The 23,726-nt window shown below is 35.8% G+C and overlaps 1 protein-coding gene across 6 annotated transcripts in view; it reads left to right on the top strand.

Moving 5' to 3' along the window:
- The first annotated feature begins 1,874 nt into the window (after nucleotides 1–1,874).
- Nucleotides 1,875–23,726, top strand: part of ETV1 (ETS variant transcription factor 1) — an 87,463-nt gene continuing 65,611 nt past the window's right edge. For 2 of the 6 annotated variants that reach the window (XM_057731654.1, XM_057731650.1), the window contains exons 1-6: nucleotides 1,875–1,984; nucleotides 2,083–2,279; nucleotides 2,408–2,539; nucleotides 3,390–3,477; nucleotides 4,865–4,912; nucleotides 14,218–14,271. In XM_057731654.1, the coding sequence (XP_057587637.1) occupies nucleotides 2,495–2,539; nucleotides 3,390–3,477; nucleotides 4,865–4,912; nucleotides 14,218–14,271 (235 nt within the window). In that variant the 5' untranslated portion in view covers nucleotides 1,875–1,984; nucleotides 2,083–2,279; nucleotides 2,408–2,494. Of the gene's footprint in view, nucleotides 1,985–2,082; nucleotides 2,280–2,407; nucleotides 2,540–3,389; nucleotides 3,478–4,864; nucleotides 4,913–14,217; nucleotides 14,272–23,726 lie in introns of those variants that run through there. The other 4 variants (XM_057731657.1, XM_057731655.1, XM_057731651.1 and 1 more) reach the window with 3 other exon arrangements.

Here is a 23,726-nt window from a genome sequence, read left to right as displayed (position 1 = left end):
CAGGCCGGAATTTTGTGAATGGAGCCTAAAGGTGGCTGAACGGAGGCTCCGCCTCCTTTCCTAAAGCGGCCAATCGCCTAGCGGAGCGCTGCGGGGTCAGCAATAAACAACAATGGGCTGGGAACAGACGATACGTTATTGGCTGCGGAGAGAACCTCTCGGGGGCTGAGCCTAAAGCTCCGCCCCCTCCCGGTTGCCCTGGTTACCCGTCGGGCTCCGGCTGCAGAGAAGGTCTTTGGAAACTGTTGCTCAGATTGATTGCCAGGGCTGGGTTATCCCGGGAGTTCTGTGCAGCGGGACACCCTTGCCGCCTGATTGCACCCTCAGAAAGTACCCAAGAGCCTCACTACGCCGGCATCGAGGCCAGGCTGAGCCCGAACCCCTCCCCCACCGGGATAAGTGTGCAGTTCCCGCTCAAAATGCTTGTAGGTGCGCGCCTTAGGACAGGCTAACTCCGATTTACTGCTTTCAGGGCACGCACGGTGTGTGTCCTTGCTGTCCACAGTTACTGAGTGTTTCCCCAGTTATAAGATTTTTTTTAATATTAAAATTTTTTTGACCCATGACCTCTATGGGCGCGGAATTGAGTCTTGTGCGCTCACAGTCCAGTTTAATACGGCTCCATAACGTTCCGTTTAAGGAAGGAAACTTTCAATTAGAAATTGAGAACTGCAGCACGTTTCCTAACGGGTTGAACAGCTGCCGGAAACGTCTTTTGGTCTTTAGCTCTGGTCACCACCAGGATCACAAGTGAATTTCAACACCACTGAGTCCCCCGTCCCATCCCTGAGGCCTCACATCCCCGGTTGGGCCGAGGCTTCTTCAGTGACTCTTTACAGCTCCAAGCCCCGTAGGAGAGTCAGGGCAAGTGGTTTCAGAATTGCAGCCCTCACTTTTTAACGTCCTACTCATTGTCCTTGAAACCCGACTCCCCACGCCGCTAGCCCCCAACTCCCGGCTCTGGCTGTTTAAAAGCTGGAGAGGAAGTGAAAGCGTCAAGTACAGTAAGTGACACCCTCCGCCTCCGTGGATACGTAACAAAAGCTCAGGAAACGTGCGGGTCCCTAGGATATCCGAGCCACCCCAGCCTGCTGCTCCTCCCCACCTCCACCGAGGATTGGAAACACCTTGTCCCAGTGCACACGTGGGACACATTTTATTTTTATACTTTTCCTCACCTCGATCGCTCTGTAGTTCTCCCTCCCAACGCAACCACTCCTAAGAAGCAATTCCTCTGCTTCTCCCAGGTGCTTTCCCTATAGATTTTACCGTCCCATGAAAGATTTACTTGAGGATGACGTTTAAAAAAATGTTCTTGATGCATCATAATGGTTATGGTGGGTGTTGAAAAATGGGAAGAGAACTTGGGCCAAAAACTTAGTGGGAACGAGGTTATAGTGCGAGGTGGGCTCCTTATCAGGTTCAAAGTAGAGGGGCTGCAGATCTTGAGGGAGGGGAGATGGGAGAATGAGGAGGCACCTTCTTGGTGGATCGCGCTTCAGGGTATATATCTGACCCGAACGAATGTGCTTGAGGAAATCAGCCTAATAGTGGACAAAACACACCAGTAAGGACTGGCGACTCGATGCACATGGCTTCGGTGTCCCCGGGCACCTTAACAATAAGCAGCGGGTTAGGACGGCAGTCGATTTGCTCTGTGGCGTTTCCAGGCTGCGGCCACCGCGCCAGCCGGCAGAGCACCGGCTGGGGCAGAGGGGCACGGGAGATTCACGGGAAGGGGCAGCAAGCCTCCTGATTGACAGCCCGAAATCTGATCTTGTGAAAGAGACGCGGAGCCAATGGGAGGCAGCGATCCATCAGTTTGGATTGGAGGCCCCTGGAGGAGAAGTAGAGGAAAAACCACCGAATTGAGCTCTGTCAGAGGCGCTTTCGGCTTCCAAGGGGGAAGTGCTGGGCAATAATTAATGTTTTTATTAAAATTGGAGGGAATTTTTTGCAGCCGTTCGCCTAGCGTGGCCTTCAGGTGGGTCTTTCCAACAACTTTTTATGTCTCTCCAGATAATTGCATGGTTGTGGATTGCAAAAACTATCCTTATGAAAGAGGTGTCTCCGTCTCTTTAGTCCCGTTAGGTGCAAAGCAAGTCTCGTTGATCGCCATTGCTAGTTTTGCACACGTTTGCGAATCAGAGCTGCCCGGGGTACACCGACCGCGCAGGGAAACATCGAGAGTGTAAATAAATACATCGCCTCTTATTCGGATTTTTGCTACTGCCGAAAATATGTAAATTGTGAACTCTCTTGGCTCTCTTTGGATCCAGGTGAAGGAGGCGGTGTAGGGAGGGTTATTTCTGTGAATGGGACTGTCGGAGGGTAATTAGCTATGCAAATTCAAGAGCTTCATTCATGATTTTTTTTAAAGCCTAAAAGCCATCTTGTTCCCCTCTAGGTTGATAGAAGTCCAGATCCCGAGGAAATCTCCAGCTAAATGCTCAAAATATAAAACACTGAGCTGAGATTTGCGAAGAGCAGCAGAATGGATGGATTTTATGACCAGCAAGTGCCTTACATGGTCACCAATGTGAGTGATCAGTTCGAAAGTTGCTGTTTATAAACTTGACTCCGACCGGGGGTGGGGGGGTGGGGGGGGAGGAGGGAGAGAATGAGAAGGGAGGGGGTAAGGGGGTTGGGATTGCAGATACTTTATCTGCTTTGTTGCCACTGTAGGGCGACTCTGCTTGTAGAAGCCCAGTCTTCAAAATGAGCTTACCTTTCAGTGATTTGGATAAGGCATAGTTTTGTTTTTAAGACCCCTTTTTCTGATTAAAGTGCTCAAGATGAGTGGAAGAGGAGATGGAGGGCAGCAGCAGCTGCTGCACTCAAAGTTTTTGGCTGGGTTTGTCTGCCACATTGAAAAGAATGAAGTTGAGACAAATGCTGACACTTTTTGTTTACATGGGGTGTTTTTGTTTTTTTCTTTTTTGTTTTTTTCTTTCTCATTATCTCTCATATTTTTCATTTCACCACTCTTTTTTTGTTCTTTTTTTAGGGGTGTATCAGAGAGAATGAAATTCACTGTGTTTTAATCTAGCTTTGAACCAGCCTAAAACGACTTTAAGTGTAACTGCTTAATGTTGTTTTGATGCTGAGATACCATGAATATATGACTGATGGTGTGTTACAATCGGTGCAGGGAAGCAACTCTCCCTGGCTGTTGAATTCTCAGCATAAGCTTTCACTGTCAAGTGAAGGCAGAAAATGAGTATTGGAATTGATACCATGGACTTTTATTTTTCTATTTAGGGAGAAGATCCAGTAGACTTGTGTGTGTGTGTGTGTGTGTGTGTGTGTGTGTGTGTGTGTGTGTGTGTGTGTGTGTGAGACATCTGAGGTTTACATTCTTTTAAAGGATTTTATCTTTCCCTTTGTAGAATCAGCGTGGGAGAAATTGTAACGAGAAACCAACAAATGTCAGGAAAAGAAAATTCATTAACAGAGATCTGGCTCATGATTCAGAAGGTGAGGTTTGATTTTGGGCTGAATCTCCCGTCTTTACCTATACTTTCCACCCTTATAAAGAAGAGAAGCACTTCAGCCTTACATTAAGAATAATAAACTTTCAAATTACTGCATTTAACCACGACTTTTATTTGGAGCAATTAACGTGATGTGACAGTTTGTGTTGGGGGATATTTTATGGCCCTGGCACAAACTAATGAAAGAAGGAAACAAAATCTTAACAGTTACATCCTTCTTTTAATCATTCTTTTGTGTTTAAATACCTTTGTCCATATGGTATATAAGTAATCCCATACACTGAGGTAACAATTTTAAAATATCCAACACAGTGGGACAAACTAGGCAGCTGTGCAACACTGCTTAATTTCTCTTTTCTCCTTTATTAGAAGTTGAGCAATATAAATGATGGTTTGATTTCCCATCCCCTTACACTAAAACTATATACTGTTATCAAACTTTTCATTGATGATTTTGGTGACCACATGGTGAGGTCATAATATCTTGTTTATAGGCCTTAAAATGTTCAATGAATCATAATTAAGGCTTAATTAATAATTATAGTACCTATTTGGGAAATTAGGTTACAGATTCTTTTTATGAACTGTTGGTAGGAGGTCAATATATAATAAATTATTCCAGCCATATGGGGGCATTCATAATAAACTTAACATACTTAGATTTAATTATCAAAGTTCAGTTTGCCGCTTAGATTAGGTATATTGAATTCTGAAACTTCCTCAGATCTTCATGTAAGTATGAATAAGTTACACATGCCTCCTACTATGACAGAATACACAGTTTTGGACTTGATAATAAACAGGTACCAGGGAATTATCTCTCTCAGAGTTTTGTAAACCTATTAATGTAGAAATTTTCTTCTAAAATCTTGCATTTAAAAGTTGCCCAATAGTTTTGAGGCACTGAACCTCAAAACATACAGTACTTTGAGAATTATACAATGTACTGTTACATCTTTTATCTCAGATTCGGAATATGGAAATAAAATGTTTTTCAGTCTTTCTGATTTTTCCCACACTACTATTTTAGCAACAGTTGAATATATTTAGGGAAGGTTTCTGTGGTTAGACACACCTTCACCTCTACCTTTTTGAGTTCTGGTATATGTGTGTTGTTTGAGGTCCCTAAGCTTATTTATTAAGCTAATTGTTAAAAAGGGGGTGAAAGATATTGAGAGGTATTGCTTAATAGGCATCAAAATGGGCAAGATTATTGATATAATTAAGTTATGAATCTTGATTTCTTTTTATATTGACATCCCTCCCCAAATTAAATTGATCTATAATACTAATTTCATGACAAATATTTCCATTTCATGTAGCCTAAAGGTTTGCAAATCATTTGTTTATGTCTTTGACTTGTTTTTTAGAACTCTTTCAAGATCTAAGTCAATTACAGGAAACATGGCTTGCAGAAGGTAAGGCAAAAAATTGCTTTCAAAGGAGGGGAAAAGCAACTCTAGAAGGCAAAAAAAAAAAAAAAAAAATCCTGCACTTGCTGTCTTAATGTTCGGCCCAATTAATTGAGCTCTAAAAGAGCCACCTCATGTGTCATGCATACATTAGAGCCTCTGATGAGTTTGTCTTTGGGGAATCTGGGACTGCACTACCCCGTGTCATCACAAATTACCAGGAGAAATTGCTTCCAGCTCACAATCACATCTGCTTTGGGCAAGAACTAATGCACCAAGACTTCAAGTTCTAAGCCTCTGTTCAGATTTTAATTGCAATTGATCAGGTTTATATTATTGTACCTCGAGAGACCTCCTAGAGCCAGAACCCGGCTTGCTGTTTCCTTTAGAGCAGCGCATATCATTATTTGGTGTTCTGGTGGAGGACTTTTCTGATGGCAGAAATTAGTTTCTCTGGGTTCATCGGGACGGGATGCTTCAAGATTTAAGTGCAAGTGTCTTCCTTCCACCTTGTTCACAACACAGAACGTTAGGTGTGTATCCAATGCTAAGGAAATCTATGGCTTTAAAATAAATCTTGGGGGGATTGGAGGATTTTAAAAATGTTTTCTGTTTGTTACTATGATGTGATGTTTGTTGGAACTGACCTTTGCTGTTATATCACTTTTATTAGGATTTATTCAATATAGCAAGGAGACATTTAAAGGCATTAATTTTAGTTTTGATTGCTTTTTGATAAAATTTTGTGTTGCAATCTATTGTATGTTTTATTGTGTGAAACTTTATTTTATAGGAGCAAGGAGATACTGCTTCAGTGCAGCTTTATACAACTTGAGAAATGTCTAGTGCTGAGGGCCTTTTGTTGGCATCTATAATTTGAATTTTTTCTTTTGGATTTGTTATATTAAATGTGAAATAATAATTTTATCTTCTGATGTGTTTTGTGGGAAACACAAAGAGAAAATTTATAGATATTTAAGCATTGAGTATAGTTGTGTTATTTCTGTCTTTACATTATATGGGAAACATGCAGTTTTTGGAACAGATTTTTAAAATGGTTCAAGGAAGAGAGAGGGTCTCTTTAAGTGGAACCCAAGCATTGCTGTTGCTACTTTGAAGCAGACTGCTGTGTTTTTTCGGGTGGTCTTGCTTGTAGTTGATCAAGTTGCTGTTAGCATGTAAAATAAGTTTCTTTGTTTTGCTGATATTCTAGTTCTTCCAAAGAGCTTCTGCAGTCTTTATAAAGCTTTTAAGTTAAATAGCTTTTCCAGTAGCCCTTTGAAAGGGTGATTGTATTTGTATGTTAATGAAAGGTAAGTATTAATGAAGGTTTTAGTTATATTTAAAGGTCATTTTGCTTGTCTCTGTAAATGAAACTTATTGCAATAGATTACTTATTATTGCAACATAAGCCATATATTCAAATGTAACTTTTTCAAGAAAAATCAGCACAGAGGCTCTTGCATGAACTTTTATCTGTTAGTTTTGCAAAGTTGAAGGTTGTGAGATCATTATGAGGGAGTTTATTCGCTTATCCAAAATACCTTCAAATATCTCTTTTAACTGTTCTGGAAGGTTTGTTGTTTCTTAAGATGTTTAAGTCTCATTGATTCCAAGTCAGTGCACTTGCTGGCAGATTTTGAATGTGCATAGCAACTCTGTTCCTAGAATTTAAAAATGTGGAATCTATGACAGAATCTTACCATTTTATAATCAGCTTCAGAGCAGTGTTTTACTTTTGCCTTGTTTTGTTTCTTTGTCTCTCAGATAAGTGATGTGAAGTTTATTTTAAAACTCTGCACTGAATGTTCTTAACCCACGATAATGAATTTACCTGTAAATCAGATCTGAAGATTTAGCTTTTATGTAAAATAAATCTAGAAAATGATTGATGTATTTGAAAGAACATGGACTTTTACTTAGAAAAGAATTTGGAAGCTTAAATAAATTCAGGAATTAATCCTCAGAGTGCTTTATTGAATACCCAGGTGGGCTTCTATTTACAAACCATGAATAAGATTGCATTTAGAATCATTTGAATTTTTTTTTCAGAATACTTTACATTAATTTATCCTATCATGATATAAGCATAAAGTTAATTTGATTTAAAAAAATCTAATAGTATGAAGAGAGGTGGGTTTTTTAAATTATTTGTTAATGGACTGTACTTTTATTTTTAGCAGTTTTATATTATTATGCTATTTGCATTAGCATTTTAACGTAACTTATCCCACATCTTGAACAATATTAGCTAAGAAGAGATCTCAAAATTACGCTCGTTTATTTGTAGCTATATCTGTGTTCTTCTGGACTTCCAGAAATTAAAACATTGCCAAACTGGCAGACTATGACCATTTACATATTTATTTTCATAATGCTTCTTATGCCAAAAAAGGGACCAAGGAATTTTAAGGCATCTTGACCCTCTTTAAAAAGATCATTGGCAATGAACCAAGTTTCTCCCGTGAGTAAGAATCCCACTGGGAAGTTAAACAGGTCTAAAATTCTTATTAGACAGGGGAGTCAAGTTAGTTGTGATGTGTTGTATGAATTTTTAAAAAATTATCAAAGTCCCTAAATACTTGGGAAATAATATATTCTTTCAGGTTTGTTTTTTTTTCCCTGTAAGAATTTTTATAAGGTAGACCCACAGTGTAACATGAATTCGTCATAGGTACATTATTATGGATTATGAAATGTGTTTTATGTAAAGGACAAATTTGGATAGATAAGGCAGGACTTATTTGAGGATGGGGTTGGAACCAGTATTTTCAATTCACTAAAGTCCTCTCCAAAAAATATACTTCCATTCTTCCCCCCAAATTTCTAAACAGGGATCAAAAATATGTTTTTGAAGAGTATAACTTTATATTAGGATCACTTTTGAAGTACTAGCACTGCAATTTCAAGGTTTTTTAACATATATACCACCATTTAAAATAATCACATCTTTTTGTGAAGCAAATTGAAAGGTAATGTTTTCAGTGACCACAGCAGCAGTCAAAAAAAAAAAAAATGGAGAATGTGCTTATTTTAAATTTTGCCATAGCCACTTTATATTGTCATTTTACTGTGTACAATTCTTTATTGATTCTTTGACTTTTGAATTAGATTGCCACTGACAGAAAGGCAATTCCAATTATTTGATCCCACCGAAATAATGAGTTCAAATATCAATTCTATCAACATCCTGGTAACGTCCTGTTTTAAGTGGTGCTTTAAGGAAGGGTGTCCTAGAAATTCATGGTTAAAACGGAACCCTTTGTGTGGGGGACAGAAATAGAAAGATGTAAAATTGAGTTGAATGAGGATCACATTCTTTTAAAGTTACTTGTTAAAGCTTATCTTTAACACAACTTAAAGAGGGATAATACATTTCATATGTATCTAATATAAACACATAGCAACTTTTGAATGTTATTTTTGATGTTGGTCTAGATGTCCTTGAGGTTTCCTTTCATCAGTAATATTAAGGCAAAATGTCAACAGTGATTTGCTGCCATCAGGGTAGAATGTTTTTCAGTTGTGTTGGAAGTCAAGTTTCATGCTGCCACAACACTCGAGTCAAAGTTGTGTCTCCAGGAATAACCTTTCTACACTGAAGGTTATTATTACCTCATGCCCTCATGCAGATAAGCTTTTATTTTTCCCTTTGTTTTATGTGACCTTCCATTAATAGTCAGGTTTGCTGAAAAATAGAGATGTCATTCTATCTCCTCCGTTCACTTTAGTGGCTGATACTAAGTTTATATTCAAAATCATTTATTATGAATTTCCTCAAATAATATGGGCTGTTGTTACTCAATATACGTAATGTCACCCGCAATACGCAGTAGTGATAATGCACTCATTTTTATTTTTCAAGAATGAGACCGTTTCTTTTGGAAAATGAACATAAATTGGATATGTACTCATGAATTCTTTGTTTTTAATGTGATGCAGTAAGGAGTAAAGGCTTTAAAAACGGCATTATTTTGTGTGGTTTAAATAGAAAAGGAATTGAGATTTAGGCATTAAATGACAGACGTCCATACTATTTCATAGTGTTGAGCAAGAGTCATTGTGTGGGGGAAGGGGGGCGCTATCACCCATCTTATTCTTGTACCAGGAAGTACGCTAAACGATGAAACAAAGACTTCCCATTTGGACTTGATTAAAGGATAGCAGGTGGAGGAAATGTATTCTATTTCTCAACATTTATTGGAAGTATATAAATACATGTGCATCTTGGGTCTATTTGCAATATTGAAAAATTTGTTGAAAATAGAATTTAGATGTGGTGTAGCCTAGATATAGATTTTCCAGAGGGTCCTAATACATGTTAATGAAATATTGCTGAGCTTTTCTAGTTCAGTTACAGAAAACGTGTAATTTCTTGAATTTCACAGTATGACTTTATTCCGTTTGACCTGTGTGCAACATTGTATTTAAAATAGTAATAATAACACTAATAATGGAAGTCAGCCCTCAGTAACATTAGAAAAGAGATTTGGCTCATAACAACAGCTCTGAGCCTCACTTAAGTTTTCAAGCTTCTATATAGGTTAGAGTTAGGAAATTGAAGTTAATTTGAGACTAAAGACAATTAAAACTTACTGTTTTCTTTCTTTTAGAGCATACAGAAGGAATGCCTTTATCAATATTAAAGATGCTTCTGTCATGGGGAAATAGCCCCCCCTTTTTTTTGCCCGTTTAAATATGTTTATACTTATGCATTAATTAATGCTTATACGTTGGTACAATCATTTTAATGTTAAAAGCGGATGTGGTATAAAACCAGGCTTAGTGGTCTCATGATTATTTTGTTCCATGGCCTGAAGCTTCATTTTAGGATGAAACAAAATACACGACTGTATGAAGGTTGATTTTCGTGTTGTTTTACCCTTATTTAAAAGAAAATTTAAATTTCTTCAGAGAAACTCATTTCTTACCCTGTGAAAGTGAAATGCTACAAAGTTCAGCAGTAAACTATAATAGCCTTAAGATAAAAAGAGGATTTGAATAATAGGCAAGAAAAATAAGGCATTTCTGTAATGGTTTGTCTTTTTTTCCCTTCCTTCTTTCTTTCCTTCATTCCATCATCCATCTATCCATCCATTCATCCATGGACCTTTCCCTCTTTTTTTCTTTCCTCCTTAGTTTTATACATTCAAGTTTCTGTGAGAAGTTAGCGTATAAAGCAGGATGGGTTAAATATATGTAAATGTATATATGGATTTAATTTTGTCATTTATTTAAATGTGTACCTTAATGGATCTGAGCTGTATTTGATATAGAGCAATAAAATTGGTGTGTTTATATTGCAAGTTCAAGTTGACTTGCTTTAGCTCTTTGGAAGGGTGTGACATGAAAAGATTGCGGTTGGGCCACATGGCTCATGCTGGACTGTGTTTTTGTGAATGGAGGCAGAACTCCAGTTCTGCCTGCTTGTCTGGAGGAATTGCTGAGGAGATCAGCTGTCTCATTCACGGGCAGAAAGAATGACTCATACATCTTCCGCCTTGTTTGGCTCCAGGTCATTGTTACAGTGGATAGAACTGGTTTTAATTAAATATTAACCCCTTTTCAACTTGACATTTGTTTCATTTGTAATTTTTCCACTTTTTCCCTAGCTTTAAAAGACAATCCGACAGGCGCCTAGTTTGTAAGAAAAAGGGGGTTTTTCCTTGTTTGCCGCCAAACTTAGAAAATATTTCAACACTCACTTTTTCTTAAGTAATGATGATTACTTTATTTGAAGGTTTAAGCACAAAAGAAAGACAAACTCTGTTTAAAAATTGTCCACTCTTCAGCCCCCGCCCCTCCACCCAGGAAATGTTAGTTAAGAAAGTATATTAAAATTGAAAATAAGGGTTAGTGATTCTCTGACATCAAGATTGTGATTAATATTTTATGAGCTTCTTCCTCATAATATGTATTGTGATGTAGTAAAAAGAGAGAGAGAGAGAGAGAGAAAACTCTGGATAATAATCTAGGTAAATAGCTGAGAGTGCAGATACCACCCTTTTAAAGCCGAAGTCCTGAGACTTGATGGCAACTTGTCTATTAATGTGCAATGAACTGATAGAAACGCTCCAGCTATTACCAATAAAATCCACATGCTTCATCTTCTTGAAAGCCTTTTATTGGTCTTTTGGTATATACTTTCTCTTCTCCTTTCTTACTCTTCCCCTTTCTCTTTAATTGCGGAGTGTGGGGAAACATTTTCATTCCCCAAAGTGTGGGGAAACATTTTCATTCCCCAAAGTGTGGGGAAACATTTTCATTCCCCAAAGGTGATATTCCAAGCATAGCTATAATAGATAGCAGTGAAAAAAACTTTTTTTCTTAGGTTGGCCTCTATTGTTAATTTTCCACTTTGGAGCTGGTATGGCTTGCCACAAGATTTCAGGAAGCTGTAGTTTGCTACTTCATAGAATTCCCGTGAATGGAGGAAAAAAAGGAAATGTATGATGCGAGTGTGGCAATACTTTGTCACATTTTCCTTGCCCGGATCCAACTTGTGTTTTTCGTTAACTGCTTTCCTTTGACTCTGACTTGAAATTAGAGGTAGACTTAAGCTTTTGTCTATTTAAGTAGCCTGCTGCTTCATTTGATCTATTCAGTTTCTTAAGATTAGCTTCTGTGAAAATGTGAGTCATATGTTTTTTGTTAAAATTCTGTAATATGTTCAGGCATAAGTGTGAAGTATTTATTCAGTATGTTAAGGAGTTAGAACAGAAATAGCAAATTCTTATAGCAATTCTTATTCTTATTCTTTTTACAAAATTGTTAGTATGTAGCTATTTTCTATATTTGTGAGGTATAGCTTCTGGTTTCTTCTATTCCTGAAGTTTTGCCTCACTCCCCCGCCCCCCCATCTCCTAACATACATCAGTGATTTTTATGCCTTTCTTGCAGTGATATATCTTGCAGTAATGTACATCATTGAATTGCAACTTTGTCTTATGATAGTAAGAAAAAAAAAGTCTGGCCTTTAGGACATTCATACCGGCATATTCTGTTACAAATATATTTTTGTTACTCAGCCGCTATTTTTAACTATTCCTGTAAAGGGATATTACATTTTTATTAGATTCTTGTAATGTTGGCTTTTTAAGAGCATAGTAATTGCTGTGGTTGATAATTTTGCATCTCAATAGTTATCTCTGTTTAGTGTTAATTTAGGAAAACCAAAACATGTGGATATGATGGGAAAAATGTGTAGGATTTGATTCTGTCTGCCTGCTGTTATTTATTAAATAGATATTAAAAACATTTTTATAATTTTTTTGGTGAAAAGACTTATTTTAATGGATACCCCTCCACTTATAATTTGTGAGTCTTTGAGAAAAATCAGGCGTACTGCAATGTCAAAAAAATGTTTATAGCTAAGAGAATGCTAAGGTACAGATTTTAGTTGTGATTTTTATCTGTCTCCAGTGTATTCATTAGAAGTAAAGATACTGAATTGAAAAAAATGGGTGGGTGGTGGAGGTTTAGAAAGAAGAAAAGTAATGTTTCTTGAGTGTCTGGTATTGTGTCTGGTGTTGTGTTTAGACTATTTCATTTAATCCTCATGAAAAACCTGTATTATCAGTATTAAAATGATGAGTAAGATGGAGTTCAAAGAGGTTAAATAGTATTACACAGTTTACACAGCATAGCATGGAACAGTGATTTGAAGGTTGTTAGCTTTTAGTTAACCTTGGTATCAGATATTAGTGGAATCTGAAGAAAAAAGCACCTCTTTCTCCAGTACAGGCTGATCAAGTAGGTATCAGTTCTAATTTGGAAAAAAGGTCTTAATTTGTTTGGTATCCTTTAGTGGCAGAGGATGAAATTTGTCTTTAATAAACTTAAGTATTGGTGTACAGAAGAAAGTTGTTAGAAAATAGTTGAATATCAAACTATATATATTTTGGTAATAGGCAAGATTTTCATTTATTCTGCTCTTAATAATATAACATAAATTTTATTCAACCAAATAGTTTTTTTTAATCCTATTAAATAGGCAGATATTTCAATTCTCTGTATGTTGTATTCCTTTTTACATAGAAATTTTAAAATATAGAATTTCTTTTTATATGAATTTTTTCCTTAACTATTACCAACCCAAAATTTCTTCAAAAAAGACTGATTATTTTAATAAAAATTCCCCATACAGAATAGGCACTTTAAAAAAAATTAATTGACATCTGTTTTAATATGACTTGATTGGATAAAAAGTTTCAGTATTAGATAATATTAAGTAAAGTAATACTAGCTAATCAGATTATAGCTAAAGTTAATTAGGATGATGACTCATTATATTTTTGCCAAATTAAAAGTAACCCAGCTTTTATTTTATGTAGTTTGTATATGTGTAAGTGTGCATATTTGTGTGTGCCTATGAAAACTCATTTTTGTAATACTATGTCAATTTGGAATAGGTTATTTTGATGTCTAAATTAACTATGGAGAAAATATTCTAGAAGTGAAAAATATACTTGTTTTGATTGCCGAATACATTAAGTTCTTGCTATTCAGTATTTTTTTTCCTTTACTAAAAATAGGGTAGTCATTTGACATTAAGACTGATGAAATAGTGATATTCTTTTGTTAGTGCTAATTAGTCACCCGGAAAATATTTTGCTTGAAAAGATGGCATTTATTTTTATTATCTATTATTTTTATTATTGTGACCATAATCATTGAGATATAATATTTTATTGTATATGACCAAAATTAATGACAATCTTTTCATGTAAAAAACTTTGTTGTATATTTTGGCCAAATTTAGAACAAACATTTTTAAATATACTAGTCTTATTTGCAGTAGATCAAACATATCAAAAACAGACATTTCTAAAAAAGCAGAGGGATATGTGTAACAACTACACATCATTTGAAAGAATTGTGTGGTTAATTTAAATGGGCTGCTTAAGCACTGGCAGTAGGTGAACTGAAATACTTCTTACTCCATTCTTGGAAAAAAACACAACAAAACAGAAAAACCAAACACAAATAACCCTGTAGCTAATAGAATTCCTGAGGGCTCTTTTATTTTGCATGTTTCTTTTATTCCCATGTGGCAGGTGAAAATTCAGAGGGACTACAACTGCCATCATTTTATTTCTGACATCTATGTTTTCTGGTTGACATTGATGATCCCTTCTGTTTCCCCTTCCGAATATTGCTGTCAGTACCATTTTAAATAGCGACTCATTGGCAAATAATCATAGGTTTGGTCTCAGCCTAAAAAGATCTTCTGTGAGAGATCTTGCATGACATTCTTTATGCCTTGGCAGTTTCTCTCTTAATTTTTTTTTTCATTTTTTTTTTTTCTTCAGCTCAGGTACCTGACAATGATGAGCAGTTTGTGCCAGACTATCAGGCTGAAAGTTGTAAGTATAGTATGACTCATGTCTTGAATTTTTCTTTGCCTTTATTTCCTTCTTTTATTCTTTCTCTTTGGTTGGTCTCCACTTCCAGTGTCTGTTCTTGCATTGCGTCTGTGCCTTTTTTTGTTTACAGTCATGAGGTGATTGTATTGTCAGGTTGTGACATGGGTAGAATCCCTGTATGGTCTGAGCAGAGCTTAGGAAAACTGATGGGATTAAAAGATGGTTCTTTTCTCTATTTGGTTGATAGAAACACGGTGTGATCCGTGAGTGTGCGTGTGTTTACTTCCAGCTTTTCACTGTGTTCACCAGGAAAAGTCTGGATGCTGGTGGGAGACTGTCAGTAGTTAAAATCCTTATGAGATCTATTGTATAACATAAAAATCTTGGACCAGACATCCTTTGGCTTAGTGTATTAGTTTACATTCATGAACTTTCGCATGCTTGGATTTAATTTTTAGCCTCATTATCTGCTTCCTGGTTGCAGTAACACACATGGAAGTAGCCACTGGCTTCTCTTAGGATCCCTTCCCCGTTTCTTTCCCTGAACCTTGCTCCAGGGCCTGTCAGAGGATGTAAGAGGAATGATTCAGGGGTTCTCCCCTCCTCTAACTGCAGAATGAGCATTTTGCCTGTGTAAACGTGGTTGCCTCGGGGTTTACTTCTGATATTTATGGTTTCCCTCTATCAGCAGACTGCAACTATTGACCTGAGGTGTGAATAGTAAAGAAAAGGGTATAAAAGCCTTCCTGATTATAGAACTGACCTAATACACTCTTGTTCTTTTAGCACCATTTAAAGCACTAGTTTAATTTTTCCAGACCATTTGACGGTTTCATAGGGGGCAATAGCAACAGCAACAACAGATGCTTAATACTTTACAACTTATCAAACCCATATTTTCACACCTAATATCATAAATCTAATACAAATACCTACTTACTTTGAGTAACAGATGTTTGTATGCAATGTTTTCAACTTTTATGTTTGGTATCTTACATTTCCCAGGTGTCAAGGGTCGTAAGATGTTTCTTCCAGATTTTATCCCACGGTACATATTTTATTTTTACTTATTTTTTCACGTTACATAGTTCAGTGTCATTAAAATTTTTTTCATCTGTGGTCAAGTATCTATGAAAATTACAGAAATAATTCCAAATATATAGAAAATTTATCGTTTGAACCGTTTTTAAGTGTGCAGTTCCGTGGCAGTCACATTGTTGTGCAGACATCGACACCACCCATCTCCAAAACGTTCTCATCATCCCTACTGAAACTGTGTACTTCCTAAGAAGTAACTCCCCACTTACCCAGCCGCTATCCCCTGGTAACTGCTGTTCTGTCAGCTTAATTTTTGATCTGAGAAGAGAATTTTCTGTGCTGTTTGATGTCTGAATGTAGTTGTTAGACAGAGGATTTCAAGAAACCTGTTCAGCTAAGGTACAGATCTTAATTAGAAACTCTTAGAAATTCCCAAAAGGATGATGGCTAAGGATGACAGCTAGGCAAGGGCTTCCTTTCTTCTATAAAATGTGGGAAGAGAGTGGTCACATTTCCACATGTCCCTTCCTGTGAAGCACTGGGGTTCTTTCTAAAAACGAAACCTATCATCTCAGTGAGAGAGTTAGTCTCATGGAGTTATTTTACATCTGAAGAAATTGGTAATGATTTTAATGCTCTACCAAATGCCTCACGGTAATTTTTTACTCCGTTTCTTATTTGCTCTCTTTTTGGCTTTTCGTGTTCTTGATTCATTCGTCTCCTTGAACTTACTTCACTTGATTCATAACATATGATTTTTTCTTTCTTTTTTTATTCCTTTGATTACTCCTTCTCAAGTCACTCATTTACCTTCCCTCTCTTTCGCAGGGTTCTGTCCCCAGACCTTTCCTCTTCTTTTTCTTGTGCCATGCCAGCACAGTCCCTTGGCACTTTCTGTAATGATGGGAATAATCTATACCTGTACCGTTCAGTATAGTAGCCACTAACCACATTTGTCCCTGAGCACTTGAACTGTGGCTAATGGGACTGAAGAAATTAATTTTTAATTTATTTAATTTTTATGACTTTAAATTTATGTGAACACGTGGCTATCCGCTACTGTGGTGGTCAGCCCAGTTCTGTCGAGCTACGTCTCCTACGTTGTTTTCTCTAGCGTGAGTGTCCAGCCTGCCCCTGTCTATGGAGCATCTGGTGCCCCTGATCCACCACTGGGGTCTCTGTGCAGATTAGAAAAATGCAGCTCCTCTGGATTTCCCCCTCTGCCCTCAGCTGAGCATCAGCATAAAACACCATTTACGCAGCACACTCAGTAAGGGTGAAATCTTTATTTTTTTTCTGCCCAGCATCTCTTTTCAACTTCTGTGGCCTTTCTAAGTTGATGGCATCACCAGTCCAAACTGAAAACCTTTAATTTATCTTCATTCCCTCCCAGTTCTTTACCATTAACCTCCCTTTGCTTACCAACTCGTTGATTCTACCTCTCAAAAATATCTTAATGTCATGGCTTTGACTCCATTTCTAATATTTCACTGCCTTAGTTCACACCCATGTTCTGCTTCCACTGAACTTGTGAATCAGTCTTTCTATTGGTGTTCTTGCCTTCAGGTTTCCTTCCTTCCAGTCTGCTCTATGCAATGATATTAACACACAGCCATCTGACCTTGTTAATTTTCTCTTTAAACTTCTTTCAGGACAAAGTCCTAATCTTTAGCTGTGCAGAACATTGTTCTATAACCTGGGCCTTGGCTACCTTTTTAGTTTAACTCTTGCCATCCCAGCACATCACCCTGTCCCTCCCCATTCTCTAAACTTGAGCCTTTCTAATTTTTCAGTTCCCCAAACAGTGAGCTCTTTTATGCCTGTTTACCTTTGTGTTCATTTTGCTTTAAAATTTTTTTAAAATTTTGCTTTGAAGTCTGGTACACCTCTAAGTCCAGACTCAGCTGAGACTTTACCACACTGAGGTCTTTATTGACCTTTCTTTGCATCCTTACCCTGCAAAGTTAGACTCTATAGCATCTTGTATCTTCTCTTTATCATATTATAATATTTTAGATACATGTCAGTAAGACTTCTTGAGGATTAGGAGCATGTGATATTCAGTATGCCTGCCATGTTTTAGAAGCACAATAAGTAAAACTGTTGTCATAACCATGATCAGCTTCTTAGTACTTATTTTCTCCTAAGTATTTTCAAAGTCCTAATTCCCTTCTTAAGGTAGAAACATATGATCATGCCTTAAAGCAATATATATAGTCTCCTTCTGGAAAAACATGCTGAAACCATGGATGTTTAGCCAAGCATTTTCAGAATGCTGAAATTTTATTTTACTTCAATTAGTGAATATTTACAGTTTAACAAATATGGTTCTGGGACTTGTGAATAAAATACCTAATTATAAAGGGAAACCGATAAACACAAGTAAAAATAAATCTGAAATAGTCTAATAAGAAGAAAGTGGAGGTGTGGATTTATTTTATGTTTCACTGACTTAAAGGACTATTGTTCAGTTGATGGTGACCAGCTAATTTCAGTCTTCACTGAGGATGGAACACGAGGGAAATAATTTAAAAAGATGAATAAGACATATGGATTAGATTCTAAAGAGGATTTCTGGGTGAAAAAAGTTATCAAATATTGGAAGTGAAAGGCTATATTGTCTCCTAAATGCCCTTTACAAATGTTTGATACTTGTTTGTCTGGAAAAGCTTAGTGGGGCAGAGGGATCCTATCTCTAGGAATAGAAAGAAACTCCATCCCCTCTGTGTGGCCCGGCTGTAAATTCTGTTGGGCTATTTTTTTTTTCCAATGTGAATAATCGGATTTCCTTACATACCTCAATCAAATAAAATGCTTCTGTTTTTGCTTTTATTGCTTTAGCCCTTTGGTAAATGTAGGTTAGGAGAATGAATGGCAAATTTCTGCCCAACAGTGTATTCTAGGACATACATTTGACTGTAACATATATAAACATACGTAGAAAAGTAGTAAACAGAGCATTCAGAAAATCTGAAAAATGGACGTGACACTTGGGTATTTTCTAAAAATTTTCCTGGACATTCCTTATTTTTATTTATAAAGTATTTCAGTCAGAAACCTGGAATCTTAATGATGTTATTTATGCTGTAGTTTGGTAACCTTTGAAAGATGCTGACTTTTGAAGCACATATAGACATTAAAAACAAATGAAAACAAATAAAAATGTCCTACATGGCTAAAACAAATTGTTTCTTAGAAATGAATCTTTTCAGAATTCAGATACTGCTAAAAAAATAAAATAACTTTAGGGTATGCTTAAGTCCAGAGGAAGTAAAATTATCTCTCTTCAGAAAAGAGAATTTAAAGAGTATTTAGAATATAGACAAACCTTATCTTTCCAAAACAGATACAAATTTGTGTATAAACTGAATTTTTGTAAATCATGTTTTTTAAATTCAGTACATCAATATTCTTATATTTTAAATCATATACTTTAAATTTAGTTATCACTAATCTTTTAAAATCTACCACCTCTCATTTTCTTCATTTACAAGGTTGTGTGTTCTTTTTCTAACTAGTTTGTTTCCTTTTGATTATGTTAGTTCCTTTCTGTGTTTCCTCTACAGTGATTCACGTGATTGATAATATTCACATTTACATTTTACGTTCTCCCAGAACATTCCCAGGGGTTTAGCCAGGGTTATGCAAAATTCCCAGTAGGACAGATCCTTGTAACTGTATTCCTTTCTTTCACACCAGAGAAAGAACACTGGAATGTAAGTCAATTAGAATGATGTCATTAAAGGAATAATAACCTTGACTCTTCTCTGATATATTTATGAAAGTAAATATAAAACGTTTGTACATTTCTGTACTTTAACTGAAATTTGTAACACAATATTAGCCACCCATTCTGAAAATAATCAAGACAAACCAGTGTGTGGGGACTCAACTGTTTAAAGCTGTTATTACGCGGGTGATACTTTGCTTATGTAAATGAAAGTCATAGCTGCACTTCATTTTCTTAGGATTTTTTTTTTTTTTTTAAAGAATAGTACTTTGGGTGCTTTTTGCAGTGAAGTGGAGAAAAAAAAATACCTTAACAGATTTATATTACAAATATGCTTCTGAAAAAAAGCTGAAGTTAGGCCTATGCAGACCCTGGCTGAATAATCCTTTTATATTAACATGCATTTGTCCTGGATTGGAAAGTTCCACTTAAGGTTTATGTTTCTTAATTTTCTTCCTTTCTAATAGGCCATCTTCCTGCGTTCTGTTCCTTTCTACACAGACAGTGAATACTTTATAAAGTTTACTTTTTGTTACTAATTTTGAAACCTTTCTTACCTGATTCATTTTTTGGATGTGACTGGTCAGGAAGATTTTGTCTTTCATTTCTCTCACTGCTTTTACCAGAAGGTGAGCACACATTCTCACAGAAGGATTCCATTTTTGAGATTTGAGGACATGAGTTTGTTACTGTGTCTTGTCCTTTTAAATATTTTTTGAGGTAAATTTAAGCATGTTGCTTGTCATCAGACTTAAACTATCCGTTTCAAGGATGAAGTGTATCCTGCTTTTCTCATTTTAGGCACGTATGCCTTAAATCTCAGCAACTGCCAGCCCATGAAGGTTGATTCCTTTGTGCATGGTTTTTGTTGGGGTTTTGCTTGTTCTTGATCTGTTTGTTGCTTTTTTTGTCTTTAGCTTTTTTTTTTTTTACAGTTTAAATATTTTATCAAAGCAATATATTGATAGAGTAGGAAAAAAAGCACAAGTAAGATCATTCCCCATTTTTCACAGTCCTCTAGAGGAAATACTTTTTTTTTCCTTTATAGTTGGCTCACGTACTAAATAGTGTAATTATACTGCAACTTATTGATTTATCAATTTTAGATTTTTTTCTGTTGCCCTGTTCAGATAGATAATCATTTGGGGCAAGTTTTAATTATTTTCCTGAGAGTCATCCGTTATGTAATTTTACATGAGTCCAGTAATCTTATTCATACTTGAGTATGAATATGAATTATTTGGGAAGCTTATTCTAATGCAGCTTTATGGTCCCCATCCTGTGAGAGTTTGACCTTTTAGGTCTGGAAGTGGGCCCCGGAATTTCTAACGAGCTGTTAGGTGATTCTGACGCGGGCCTTCCTTGGAACACAAGGTTAGAGATTTTACTATCCTGTTACTTACTTATTTGTAAAGATGGCAGCATCAGTTTTTTGCAATTAGGTTGTGAGATGAACTGCTATTCATACACTATTCATCATGTAGTAGATTCATTATGTAGTAGATTCTGAAAATGTTTATAAGTAATATATTGTTATTTTATTATCAGAATATACTAGGGAGTTAAATCTCTATAAAAATTATATTGTTGAAGTGGTTTCTTCATTTTTATCATTTTTGCTTATTTGTGTTTTCTAATTCCAAAGACTATTTTCTACTTATTTTCTCTTACTTTTAGCTATAAGAAAATCATTGCTGATTGTAGATCCCTGTCATCCTTGAATCAATTCTACTTTAGAAGGCTACCTAGTAAATTGTGAATTTTCCCAATCTGGTTGGAGAGAACCAAACATCTGGGGCCCCGTCCTGTTCCAAGTACATTCATTAGGGATTCTTGTTATCAGATAGTCTACTCTTCCATTGGTAGTGCACTTCTGCCTATCTATGCCAGTTTTGAGTCCAGCAGCCATATTTTCAGCAAAAAAAATTTTAGTTTGGTGCTTGATTGTTTCACAGGGAATGTATTTTTCAAATCAAAATAGAAACCCAATGGAAAATAAGCTGCATCTTGCAATAATTTTTATTTTAGATAACCTCCCAGGAATCCATGAAGTTTTAGAGAAGAAATAAAATCTAAATTATACACCTTGGGCCTGTTTCTTAATCTTTATTTACTTATCCATAAAATGATAGAGAAATAATCTCAGGACCAGGCCACATTGTGATTGTGACTCTTTTTCCACACTCAAGGGAAAAAAGAAAGGGTAACATCTAAATATGATAGATGCTTGAATTTGAAAGTGGACTTTAGGAAGAACATAATTAATGAGGAAATGTATAAATAGAAATTACAGTGTACTTATAAGTAAAAAGTTGGATCAGTTTTATTAAAATCTGCTCTAGAAGATTGATCCTTTTCACAGTTTTTGGTTTTACCAGTTTATTCTTCCTAAGGTAGGTAGTTCAGACTCAATGCCAAAGTGAAAAACAAAAGACAAAGCAAAGTAACCCCCCTCCAAAAAAAGCTGGGGCTTGTTGTTTCATTGAAACTGAAAGCTAAAATTATGTTTCTCAACCCAGGATTTTAGCTTTTTACTTCCTATTTATTCCTCTTTAATTTTGCCTTTAGTATAACAAATTATCCTAGAAACTAACTTCAGATACATGCTCAAAGGGAGTGTGTCAACAAATACTTTCCACTTACCCTGCCTATAATTAGTAACAAATTATTTTGAGAAATAATTTGATCTGTGCCTTCTTTGGTTGAACTTTACTCAATATTAAATAATTTGTTATGCAGTAGCTGGATTTATTAGTCTAAAAGCCAAACAGTATTCGTTGGAAAATTTAGGTAAGGGATGAAGGTGGAAAAGTATTTGCAGAACTAAAACTGTATTCTTTGTTCTAGTATTTTTAATGTATACACAGATATGTATATATAGGATGAATAAAAAAGCAGAGACAACATTTATTAGCATTTGCAAATAAAGCCAAAGCAGTCATGAAAATAAGTACATTTTAGGGCCACCAAATTTACATAGCACATGTAAATTGTAAATTTCATGAAATCAGCTATAAAGGAGAGATGAAGAGATAATCTGAGCTAAACTAGTACATGTGAATCTTTATGTCATAATTGTATGTTTAGTGTTCTTATGGGGTTTTTTTATATCATTCTTTTTTTTTCCTTTTACAACATTAAACGTCTACTTAATATGCATAGTACACATTTGCTTCTGTCTGTTGTTGAATTTTCTCCTGATGAGAGTTTGTGCTGTGTCTCACTAAGTAAAAATGGTTGGTTTGATGTGGTTGATTTTTTAAATCTAATGAATTGTGCCCCAACAAGCACTACTTTGATTTGGCATTAGCCGAGGCTTTTGTTAACCCAAGAACGTAGTTATTGACAATTTATCAGGAATAGCGAGGTTAAAAATCCTACTTATGTGACGTCCGATTAAACTTTAAGAAAAACTACTTTTGTGTACTAATGGTTTTGTATGCCATCTTTAAATCTTATTTAAATCTAAGGTTAGCAAAGAAGTTCATTTTGCCATAGATGCTACGTTGTTAAACCATTCAGGTTTGTTTCATAATTACTCCCAGTTGTTGAATTTACAGTCCTTTCAAGAGTGATTTTTTCAGGTCCCGTGAAAGAGGTTTGAATTGTTCCGTGAAAGAGGTTTGAATTGTGATTGTTCCTTTATGTCTTATAGGGATATATTATATTCACATCTCTGTTTGCAAAATTGGAGTGCTTATATATTCTTACAAATGTGAGCCATATCCATTATCTTCACTTTTATAATTTAAAATATGAATAATAAATCTTAGTATAAACATTTTTATTTTACATAGGAGATTTTAATTTAACTTGTTTACTGATACATACGTCTATACAGTTGTATATTAAGAATGCCACGTAGGTTTATAAGACACTAAAAGCTTATTCATTCAATAAATGTGTTTTGAGCCTATTATATGTGATAGTATGTTCTAGGCATTGGTGATACAGTGGTGGGCAAACCAGAAAAATACGTCTGTTCTCAAGAAGCTTTTGTTCTTATTGCATATACCCCATAAAGTCTTATGTATCCTGTGTTGAGGGATGTGAAGTTGTATCGGGGTCAGTGCATACGCATAATCATTGTGTGTTCAGACTCTGGTCTATTATGTTCTGAAGAAAATGTGCTTAGGTTTTTTTTTTTTTTAATTTTATGTTTATTTCCACAAAAAGCACACTGCTTAAAGGTGTGGCCACTGGATTTCCCACTGGATGACTGTCTGTGTTCACACCTCTGTAGCCTAAGCCTAAATTCCTGTGGTGGCTGGCTAAGGAGAATGTTTTACAGCCTTTTAAAAATTATGTACTCTCATGTTAATATTGGGCTAGCCAAAAAGTTCATTCAGATTTTTCTGTAAGATGTTACGGAAAAACCCAAACGAACTTTTTGGCCAACCTAATAATATACATTGTTTATTACTATATACAATGTATTAACCTCTACTTTTTGAGATCATACTTGTTCTTTAAGATTCAGTTCATGTGTCCTTTATTCCTTAATTATCTTAGAATTAATGACTTCTGTGTTGCCCATAAATGCTTTACATACATCTCAATTTAAACACTATTTCAGCTGGCTTGTAGAGGATGGATCATATCCTACTCATCCTTGTATGATTCACATGGTGTGGGTATTCAGTGAATATTGAATTGAATGAATAGCTACTTGGGTGCTTAGACTCTT

This window comes from Hippopotamus amphibius, chromosome 4, assembly GCF_030028045.1.
Source record: "Hippopotamus amphibius kiboko isolate mHipAmp2 chromosome 4, mHipAmp2.hap2, whole genome shotgun sequence".
Classification (NCBI taxonomy): Eukaryota; Metazoa; Chordata; class Mammalia; order Artiodactyla; family Hippopotamidae; genus Hippopotamus; species Hippopotamus amphibius.
The sequence above is the reverse complement of the archived record's forward strand: the minus strand, read 5'-3'. Positions and strand labels throughout refer to the sequence as shown.